This window comes from Sinohyriopsis cumingii, chromosome 9, assembly GCF_028554795.1.
Source record: "Sinohyriopsis cumingii isolate HCF-2022 chromosome 9, ASM2855479v2, whole genome shotgun sequence".
In the NCBI taxonomy this organism is placed as follows: domain Eukaryota; kingdom Metazoa; phylum Mollusca; class Bivalvia; order Unionida; family Unionidae; genus Sinohyriopsis; species Sinohyriopsis cumingii.
The window spans coordinates 99,186,271-99,198,046 of NC_142969.1; the positions used below are offsets into that span (position 1 = coordinate 99,186,271).

Here is an 11,776-nt window from a genome sequence, read left to right on the forward strand (position 1 = left end):
AAACTGTTGAATAGTATTGACCAAGATTCAAAATGTAGTCATCAGTGTGTGATTTATGGTTTTATGTCGAAGGAATGTCAGTGTTATTTGTATGCTTACTCTCCGCTTAGCAGTGTATTTCAATATACAGCAGATTTGTAAAACAAGATTATCTAAGTACTGTGTATTATTAACTGATATAACATGACTCAGTGCAGAGGGGATTTCCAGACTCCGATAAAAATAACCCAGGTGTTCGGAATTTTTGTTGTGCAATTCTATGGAATTCCCACGTATAAATAAACCCAGTCCATGACAAAAGCGCAGTGATAGCAAGGTCTTTGTTCAGACATTAACGCTTCCTGACTAGACTTGTGACAATATTCACAAAACACTACTAGAATAAGGAGCAAAGTGTTAAAAGCTACGAAGAAGACATTATAAAGAAGGCAAGTGAAAGTTTTATATTAATCTACTTTTTTACAAATTCGCAACCACCGATCTGTCCACATTAATAACTTACTTTGATTCAGTTTATCTCCAATACAATCGAGAAAAATGTCATACATGTAAATAATGTATAGGTTAATCATGATATGTTACAACTGATACGGTCTGGAGTTTATTTCTCAGTGCTTTACGAGCCAGACATGTGACGAAAAGGGCGGAGTTCGCCCGCTGTGGTGTGCTTCTGGGCAAGGCACTTTACTCGGCACGATATAACCTTTCGTGTGTTGACCTGCCTTCATAACCCAATCAATGAAACAGTCAATCACTTCTGACAAATACGGATACGTAGTTTAATAGTAAGTGAAATCAAACATTGATTTTTCAGTATTTTTCTATGTCATATCTAGGTACGTGCTCTGTATTTAACGTGTGCATGTGCACAGACCAACATAGTCGATTACTTATCGGCAAAAACGTTTGGCTCACAGCCGATTTAGTTTTCCGGGTACGCTATTTTCGTTTTTCGTATTTATTCTTAGAAGGATGACGTTCAGAATATTAAATGCGTTAGTGGATTTGGTATGCTAAATATTTAGAACATTTGGAAAATAAATGATACTTTCAAACGCTGCTTGACAATTTCTCCAATTGAAGTATTTGAATATATTGCCTTCCTCTCTTTATATGTGTTTCCTAAGAGTGCACATTAATTGCTTCAATAAAGAGAGATCTCTCTTCTAGTGATGTGTATTATTTAATATCGTTAATGTAGAAATTTATAACATATGATTTCAACTGTTATTTTACTGAAGTTTGTTTATCGGAATTGTAACCTATTAAAATAACATGAATTTTTAGGTGTATTTTTCCTTGTGACTGCATCAAGGAAAATTTACTGAAGTTGTTTCATATTATTCTCCTGTAAATACCAATCCAGTTAATAGCTACGTTATTGGTCAATCCGTTCATCCTTTCTGTCGTCCATCCATCCACCCACCTGCGCTGACACAAACTGAATGGCAGTATCTTACATACATACATACATACATACATACATACATACATACCTGATTACAATAGTATTATCGCCCTAATAAAGAAAACGTAGTCAACACCGTGCGATTTGTGGCTTGAATTGAACGAATGTCAACGCTATTTGTATAAATATGCTATTTGTGATTTAAATGCGATATATCTACACAGAACAAATTTCCATAGCAATACGGTCTACGTGTTTGTTTTCTTCTCATAAATATATAATAAATTCACCTAGCTATGACTCAGTTCATAGGGGATTTCCATACTTCGATAACAATAGCTCAGGTGTTTGGACTTTTTATTGTGAAATATAATGGGATTTCCATGCAAATAAAAATAGGTTGATGATGTCAAAGCAGTGATAAGAAGAGATTTGTTCACGCGTTAGCGCATTCTTGAGAGTGCTGCAACAATATTAACGAAATACTATTAGAATAAGCGATAATTCTAAATTCTTAGAAAAATACATTATAAATAACACGTAAGTATATGTTTTACGCTTGAGTTCCACTTTAAAAAAATTACAGCCACCTATATGTTAAGGTTAATTTGCTATTTTGATTCAGTTTATCTCCAATATGAGCGGGAAAAAATGCAATTCATGTAAATATTGTATAGGGTAATCATGATAAATTACACTTGTATTCACTTTGAAACTTACTTCTCAGTGTGAGGGCTAGGATTCGAATCCTGCACAACTAAATGAGCGATAGTTTTAATTCTGTGCAGACTAAGCTGTGTCATTGTGTTCCTGGGCAAGGAACAGTACTCATCAAGATATAAGCTTGCAGATGTTGGTGTGCCGTCAAACACCACTAAAATATTGACCATTTGACCACCGACCAAAGTCAACACTTAGTAAGCAGTTAGTGAAATTCATCATTATGTGTGTGTCTATGCTTGTAATTTGGTTCTTTAACGTAACTGTAAACAATGTTCAGCCATATCGCTACGATGTCTGCAGTGTGGCAGTTTATAGTGTTATGTATATCTATATTTTCTGTAATTTCTGGTGTACGAGTTTAATTAATTTTCGTAATTTTTATTGAAGGTCGTCAACTGCATAGGATATTTATTGCTATAAGTTGTTTCTATTTAAAACATAAATCAAGTAGGATCAATAAATAAATGTTTACGTCGTGTTGACGATTAGAAAAAATAATAATAATTATAATACTTAAAATGGCGTCTATGGCGTATTTTCTCAATGACTAACGGGATATTGATGCTTCCAGAATGATTCTGTGGATTCGCATTGGTTGCTTGAGTTCTGGTGAATATAGTTAATTTATCGAAAATCAATAGTGTATGCTGTCACATGCGGTCTATTGCGAACTACAACTGGAATATACGCTGTATATAAGGAGAAATATAAGCATTCCGATTTTTGGAGTAATTCACACCTTTTACGTTCTTCTTGTAAGTCTGCAGTGGTATTTTATGTTGTACTTAAATATTTTTCGAGAGGAAAACATTTGTTTGCACTGTTCAGTGGTGATAGAAAGTGCACATTATTTGGACACTAACATTATTCTGGAACTGTTATAAATTATTCGTAACAATAGTGATAACTAGAAATGGATCATCGTGCCGCAGACAAGTAGCATAAGATCACACCCAGTCACATGAACGTGACACCAAGCCGACCAGTCCTAGCACTAACCTCTTAATGCTTAGCGCCTAGCGAGGTAGCTGTTAGTACCGCTTTATATGACATTGATATGACTCGGCCTGGGTTCGAACCCGCGACCTTCCGCAGCTCTCCATACAAATCATAGCTATATTACATTTTTGTTCCGTATTTAACAATGATATGTGAACAGACCTATGCATTCAATAACTTATCGGCTAAACGTTTGGCTCATATACATTTAGTTTTCTGAGTAGACGCTACATTGATTTCTAGCACTCACCCATAGAAAGAATGACTTCAAATAGTACATTCTTGAGTGGATTTAGGTTGCATCGCGTTTAGTACATTTGCAAACTGAATTACACTCTTAAAACGTTTTTAACATGTTTATACTACAGTCATTGATTCTAACAGTTCATAGCAGTCTTTGACTCCAAACGTTCACAACAGTTTTTGACTCCAAACGTTCACAGCAGTCTTGGACTCCAAACGTTCACAACAGTCTTTGACCCAATTACATTTAAATCCCTCAAACTCTCAGATCCTTTTTCCAGTTCCTTTGGCTGTAAAATAAAGATGGTACTAAAATTCAAAACAACCTCAATATTTTGATATAAACAAACTTTCTTTATCTTTCAGATGGCCTTGGACAACATTAGAATCATTAACATTCAGGGTGCTGGTAAAAACTACACTCGGTATGATAGAGACAGTCGCTTCAGCTTTTTAGAAAGGCTTGTTAACCATCATCAGCCAACTGTATTGCTTCTAGATGATCCGTATGACGGTGATTCTTTTAAGTCTGCCTTCTTCCGGAAGTATGAGAAGGTACAGTCGAACATGAATGAGAATATCGTCATGCTGTACGACCAAGATAGAGTCAGTGTCCAAAAACAAAGGGACTTAAAACCTACCTTTCAATGTAAGTATTATGCCATGGAAGAAAGCAACTTTACACAAGGAAAAATCCTCAAAATGCTCAATAACCAATGCTTTAAATTTACATAAAAGTAACCAAATTAAAATAACTTCTATTAGATACAAGTTATTGGGTAAGGTTAGTTTTTAATTGTAACAATACAGTACACAAAAACCGTGATTTGTTATGTTAAACTGCTGTCAAAGCTTCCAGGAGAAGGTTATAATTTTCTTCTTACTAGATAAGATCCAGTTGTTGTTGTTTTAATAGCAGCGTCTTTGACAAAATAAAATGGATTAAAGTGAGAAGATTAAAATATGGATGACTAACTTGTCACTATTTCAAATCTTAAAATGGTGAGCTGTTGTGTTCGCATCAATATCAAACGGCTGAATAGAGGGAAATTCTGGAAATAGCTTAACAATAGATGAGCCGGTACTACATATTATACCGATGATACTGAAAAAAACTTACATTAAAATTCATGACAAACAAACATATCAGCTATTTATATTTATTACATTTCTTATCATTTTAGATTTGAATCCTGATAACATAGTCATTCCTGTCGTTGAGGTTCTGTCTCCGCAACCGATGCAGACGGTACTAAACCGCTTTGCTTGCGTCACCTGGTCCGAGGAAACCATATATGAGGAGGAAAACCGACGGAACGCGTGGATGGAGGAATTAATTTCATACTCTCAGAATATTGCTTTGACAAGAAATCTCCCAGTCTTGATGGGAGGCGACTTTAAGTTTCCAATTCAAGAGCTAAAGAAACTGGTGAACTCCCGTAATAAGACTGTCTTTTCTGATCTGCGCGAAATAACACAACCTTTGTTTGAGGAAGTTGGCATCGGGCTTGCGTCCCAAGTTGACTACCAACTAGGTCGTCAGAAGCGACTTCTAACCATGAAAGTGCACGAGGTGCAAGGTACCATATCCAGAAACGATTGCTTTGTTGCCTCCCAAGAAATGAGGTTACGTGATCCAAGTTTTATCAACATTGAAGAGTTATGGAGTACTGCGATCTATATGTATGGAGAAAAAGAGTGTCAGGGAGGTGGGCCAGGAAAGGCTCCTAATCAAACAAACACGAATGGTCATTGCCACCAAGAGAGGCCGACACAATTTCGTCCCACCAAGATAGATAGCTACGTTCCACCCAGACCCCCAAAGCACCATGGCGGCTAATCAATCAGCATGCACATCATTTTCAGATGTAGAGAAAATACAATTATTTACTTGTGCATGGTCATTCAGCCTATGAGTGTTACATGCGGTTAAAAATTATACTAGTGACGTCAAGTTGCAATCTCTTACATGATACCAGCATTCATATGTATCATCAAACTCTTTTGTCTTTAAGTTAAATATTTCTTTATTTATCTTTTTTTAAATGTTTGTTATGCCGAGGTTTATTTGAGATGATATCAGTCTGTGCAATGATTGTTAACCTAAATGTTAGTTGTTATTAAACTGGTAATTCATTAAATCTCTTGTATTGTAATTTTTTATACTGTGTACTATCTTACCATATAGTCTTTCTTAGCAGTGATATTGGTCACGGAAGTGTTACTGAGAAGATTGATACATTTATTTAATATATCCATTAGGCAGAGCTGCAGTGCTTTGACATTCGTTTAAAGACTGTTTGGATATAGTTGTACTGAATCACTGTGAATTCATTCGAAGACATTTGAATTAATAGCTGTAGTGGAAATACCTTGAATTAATTTTAAAGACGTGTGATTATATCAGTCATATCTTGCCCGTACTATTGACACATCCGTACCTTTGTAACATCATTCGGACTATTAGGAACTATTGGACGTTTAGGATTTTAGCAATTCCTTAGGCATATTGTAAGCTATTTTTTATTTTTGTCACTTGGTATTTTAGGTGAAAAAAGTTTTGTGATATTATACAAAATCTATTGATTTTGCTCTTTTTTGTTAGTTGGATATTCGTCACTTGAGAAATTGGGTGACACGTTGCGGGATTTTTATTCTTTCGAATATTTCAGAGATTAGAATTTCGTGTGAAGTTTCAGATATATTTGCTTTTGAATATTTTGGAGACTGTAATTTCTTTCAGATCCTGCAGACATTTAATTTCATTTGAATATTTTCGAGTTTTTAATAGTTCATTGATATTATAATAGGTTTTGAAATATAAATATCACCGTCTTTGAAATTTTCTTAGTCTCTGGTATTTTAATTTCACATATTTGGTAACTTTATAGTGAGATCATTAAGCTTTCACCATGACACCTAAAGTAAAGATCTTTGTTGTAGGTCCTACACAGTAGGGGTTAGAGTCCTTTAAAAAGGAAGAGTTACTACATTTTGCTTAGCATTATGATATTTCTGAAGTGAAGGCTTCTTTAACGAAGCGAGCGATCAAGAACATGTTGATAAGTTATTTCATGAAAGGGTATTCCTGACAAAAGTGTTTTGGGTAAGATTAGAAAGTCTCCGTCTGGTTCTGAAGGGACATTTAAAGAAATTGCAGTTAAAACGGACTCACGGAAGTTGAGATAAGAAACCTTCAGCAATAGGTTGTGCAAATGCAAATGCAAAATGAGAAGAAAACGTGAGAGTTGCAAATGCAAAAACAAACCCACACAAAGCAAATGTTAAAAGAAAGGTACGTAAGAGAAATGCAAAAAAAAGAAACCGATGCAATGCAAATACAAATGCAAAACGATGAAAGACCGATATAAAGACAACTTCGGAAAATAATACTCACTTATATGATACAAGTAACTATTGAAACTGTAAAATATCTTTTATTCCTCATATTAATAAAACAAATTTCCTAGGCTATTTCTTGATGAATTATGTGGTGTTTCAATTCAAGAATTTTGTGAGTAAAGGCCACAAATACCCATTCAAAATAGACAAAAATAAATAAGCGTGTGTAGAACTATATAAACAAATAAAGTTTACTAGAACTTAAATTATGTGTGAAGACTGTATATGTGCATATAAAATTGATTACAAAGCGATGAAATGTTTTGGTCATATAAACACAGAGGCTGTAGTATAACCGTAAATAAAATTGCTGTTTCAATTTATAATCATGGTAGGTATTTATCTGGTGGATAATATCAATGCAGTTTATTATGCTCTTACAAAATAACTCAAGGCAAATAACTCAATGTGTTTTGATAAGCATCCAGGATAAAGTGGTCAAGAACGCGATAACAACTGAAATCGATACAATCATGATAATATGGACCATAAATTTCTAACGGAGTTGAAAACATATATGATATCATGCATTGGAGACAATTGATGGCTTTAGCAAACAGAAAAATATTGAAGAGATTGCGAGAGACAAACAAGAAAAGAGTATTGGCAAACAAACAAAGACACGGAAAACTAACAAAGAACGAGAGGTACCAAGAAGCAAAGAATACCAAACGGATGAATGAAGATAGAAGCAGGCTATACAGGAAAGAACTAACCATCCAAGAAGAGTAGCGATAACACAATATGTCTAGATGAAAGCAATTTAGGACGAATAGACATCATTTAAGTTCTTTTAAATATATATAGTAATGAAAGGTTCAAATCGCCAGCTACCGTAGTCATTTTTAAGAATGTAAGTTTATATGACCATCCAGGAGGAGCAGCGATAACAATATTTTCAACAATATAACAGAGCAGCCATATTAGATGACATCTCTCCAGCATTTTTATTTCTGACAGCAAGACATAAAAATAATCTTCTGGTGATACCCCATGTGCATATGACCAAATACCAAAGATGGCAAAAAATATAATACATATAATCACAGACGGTACTTAAATGACAATGTCGATCGGCACAATTTTCATTTAGGACCAACTGGACACTATAAGATGTATTCTGGTGGAAAACACATGTTAATATGGCTTTATGTTTAGGCCGAGCGATACAAATATTCTGAATATGGCTGCTCTGGAGGTCCTGTTGGATGTTGTACGATACTTGCTAATTATTTTATCTAGGTGGACCTTTATGAAAATGATGTGAATCTGAGAGTCAATATGCTCCACACGGCAGTCATCTTGAAAATATTTGTATTGCTATTCCTCAACGGAAAGTCATCTCAGCACGAGATTTTCACGGGAAGATCTTTTACGATGATGAGTTGGTCCAAAATGAAACTGTTACCCGTCTGATATCCAATATAGCTGTGCGGCAATCGTTTTGACATCTCTTCACTATAAATCTTAAGCAGAAAGTAATACGGACATCGGGTTTTAACCTGGACACATATGATGTCTAGTTGCTCCTAAATTAAAATGGTATCAATCTTACATCCAGTTCGGCTGCTATAGTGGTCATGATGGCAATACTTTTTATCGCTACACCACCTGAATGGATAGTTACATAGACAAGGAGACTTACTAAAACATTTCTCATGATGTTCTGCTGGTCTTATATGAAACGGTGCCGATCGGACATCCAATATGGTTTTCATGGCAACTATCTTGAAAATCGTTTGATCGTTAATTCATCACGAAAGATGGTTATGTCAACATAGGAATATCACCAAAAGACTAATCATTATGTCCTAAATGAAAATGGTCGCGATCTGACATCCAATCAAGCCTCCATTGCAGCTATGTTATGACCCGATGTATCACAGTGATCAGCGTGATTCAAGTTCGAATTCTGCCATCGGATAACCTGGGTCAGCTACCGTGAAGTGTGTCTTTGCGAAAAGTACTTCATTTCAGTTTTTGTGGCGTCAAACACCAACTCCAATCCAAACCTCCTAAATCTACTAAACGGAACGTCATATCGACCTGCTGTTTTGGCCAGAAGAAATATTATGATATCTTATTGATACAGAATGAAAATGGTGCCTATATAACATCCAGTATGACAGACAAGGCATCCAGAATGAACATATTCATATCGATAATGCGCCTAAGGTGAAAGGCACTAAAACCGAAACTCTTATCAACATGGGGTTTTCACAACAAGACGTTTAGTTAGTAATGTATGACAATGGTAATAATGTGACCTTCAATATAACTGCTATGGTGGCCATGCTGAAATTCTAGTTACCGCTTCTTCTTACGAATGGGTGTCCTTATAGACACGGAGTTTTCAAATAAAGAGGTTTTCCGAACTAATTTTTTTTTTCGACATCATGTTGAGAATCGTGTTATCGTTGTCCACATGATATATTCACGAAAAGACTCAACATTTATGTCTATATAATGTGCAATTTATTGATAACTTAAGTTTAAGTTATTGTCTAGTGACTGAGTTAGTAAACGAGCGTCCTACGCACTACTGTCCATAAGAAATGTCCAAATGGTTTCAATAGGACCTCATAGACCTATTTCATTAGCATTAACTCAACATGAAAAACGTATCTTACAAGCATGCGGTCCAAATCGATATTTTCCTTCTTCTTTAACGAACATGTTTAACCTATGCATGATACATCGTTTGCTTGCAGCAATAACTAAGCAGCTATAAAATTAAGCCTCCATGGAAAGCATTCTTGACAGGTATCTATTCAAGTAAATTTGAATAGTACCCAGTACAATAAGTGTTAATGTGAATTTAGCTTTTTTATAAATACGTAACGATTCTTAGGTTAAGGAAAACCACACAGAATGTATCTGACTAGTAAAGCTCAACATATTTGTGTTGTAATTAGCTGCATGAAAAGTGCAATTATTACTGACAGCAACAAGTACTTTATTAGATGTATTTTCTTTCCAATCGATATCAATATTTTCAGCAGTGTTTGTCATCGCTTCTTTAAATCCCTTCACGTGTATTTAAAGGTTATAGCAACCATCTGGTATTAATGCGATTTTAGCTTCTTTCTCATTAATGTAGTAAAGAATGTCATTTAGGAAACTTGAAATATTGTAACGAAAAAAAATCGATTCTCTAAATGAAATTTCCTTGAGTATATTATTTTCGTTAATTATTACAGTGGATTCATCGCATGTATAACATTGTCGGTTATTGCTTTACTTACCATATAATCTCATCTTTAATACTCCATGTCCAACTGTTTCATACCTGAACTCTTTAGCTAAAATCCTAATATTTTACAACAAAATAAAACAATAAAGCTAGAAGGGGGTATTTGTTTTAAAGTTCTGAATATTTTTATAATGATTTTGTTTGTTTCAACCTGCCAACAAATGTATTGCCGATCGACAGATCAAAACAAATGCTCTGTAAAATGATCTGCAGCTGCATTGGACAACTACTCTGTCGGTGTGTGTGAGCAGCAGAGGGGCTGAACAGACCTTTGTCTGAAAAGCGTCGAAACGTCGAAAATAAGCCTTCCTACGAATGATCGAAAAATAAAAAGCGTCGACACTTTACTGAGAAAATTTTCAATGGTGATTTTTTCTACACGCGCTTTACATAATTACGCCTTAATTGAGGTCATCAGCCCCTCTGCTGCTATAATTAAATCATTATGTTATAATAAAATGGTACATCCGGAATCTCATACTGCAAGGATAGCTCGAGAACGATTAGAAGCAATTAAAAATTTCTTCCTGTTAGAGATTCATTCAGAAACAATCTACAAGCGCAGCAAGAAGCTCAAGTTGGGTACGAAGAAGAAACTAAAAAACTGTTTAAATCCGTCACTGCAGCTACTGAGAAAGTTACAACTGTCATCAAAGATCTTCTTCCGGTATCAAAACAAACTGTAGCGCAGACCGAAAAAATAGCAAGAAGAACTAAACAGACAAGGGAGATTTTACGAGATCTTCCAACTAATATAGCTGCGGCTCAGCCTCCACCTGTTGGTGAGGAAATACTTTCAAGTATTGGAAAACTTCGTACTGAAGTCGCCGACGTGAGAAAAGAACATGCATCTGAACTCAAACCAGTAGGAGAAAACTTAGAATTAATTGCAAGATTTAACGAAGGGGTTGTTGAAGATATTAGAAATACTGAAAGAGAAAAATTACCTGAAATGATATTATTTGGTATATTTAATAAATCTAGTATTTTAAAACCCAGTTATAAAAAAGTAAATGATGTTTTTGCGTTTTCGGCGATCAAAGATAGACTAGCAGGATTATTGCGACGAAAACGACAACCAGTAAAATTGTCAAGTACTGATATTATGCCCGCGGATGTCAGTAAAATTATAAATCAAGCTGCAAATCAAAAACTAGCAGCATTAGCAGATCAAGGACTCGGTGAATCGGGAAATAATATCTCAAGTTTGATATCCGGAAGTGGAATTTCCCGAGGTGGAATTTTCCGAACGCGGTAATCAACGTGTTAGACGAAAATAATTATAATAAAATGTTCAAGCGCGTATCCGACACAGCATTTGACATGGAAGCACCTATGCTTAAAAATGAATCGGTACGTGATTATCAGTTTTATTCTTATGAAGCACGAGTACCAGATCAACGTGGAAGAATTGAACTACAAGTTCATGACACAAGTAGACACTTTTTACCCGCTGAGGCTTTTCTTGAGGTAGAAGGTACAATTGTAAGAACAACTAATGCTAATTACGCAGATGCAGTAAAAGTTGGTTTTGTCAACATCGGGATCATGGCGTTGCTTGATAGCGCCACTTATATGATCGATGGAAAAAATATCGAATCGATTCAGAAGGATGTAGACGTTGCTAAAACAATAATAGGATTAGCAAGATATTCTGATGATTATACAAGATCAGCAGGTCCTACAATGATGTTTGTGAAACATAATACTGGTCACCCCAACGATAATCCGTATAATATAAGACGACC

At 35.2% G+C, this 11,776-nt stretch overlaps 1 protein-coding gene across 1 annotated transcript; it reads left to right on the forward strand.

The window, feature by feature from the left end:
- Nucleotides 1–761: 761 nt before the first annotated feature.
- Nucleotides 762–5,514, forward strand: LOC149792324 (uncharacterized). Its single transcript, XM_089970899.1, has 3 exons — nucleotides 762–785; nucleotides 3,740–4,022; nucleotides 4,558–5,514. Exons 2-3 carry the CDS (start codon nucleotides 3,740–3,742, stop codon nucleotides 5,211–5,213), a joined length of 939 nt encoding a protein of 312 aa, XP_089827025.1. The 5' UTR covers nucleotides 762–785; the 3' UTR covers nucleotides 5,214–5,514.
- The last annotated feature ends 6,262 nt before the right edge of the window (nucleotides 5,515–11,776 follow it).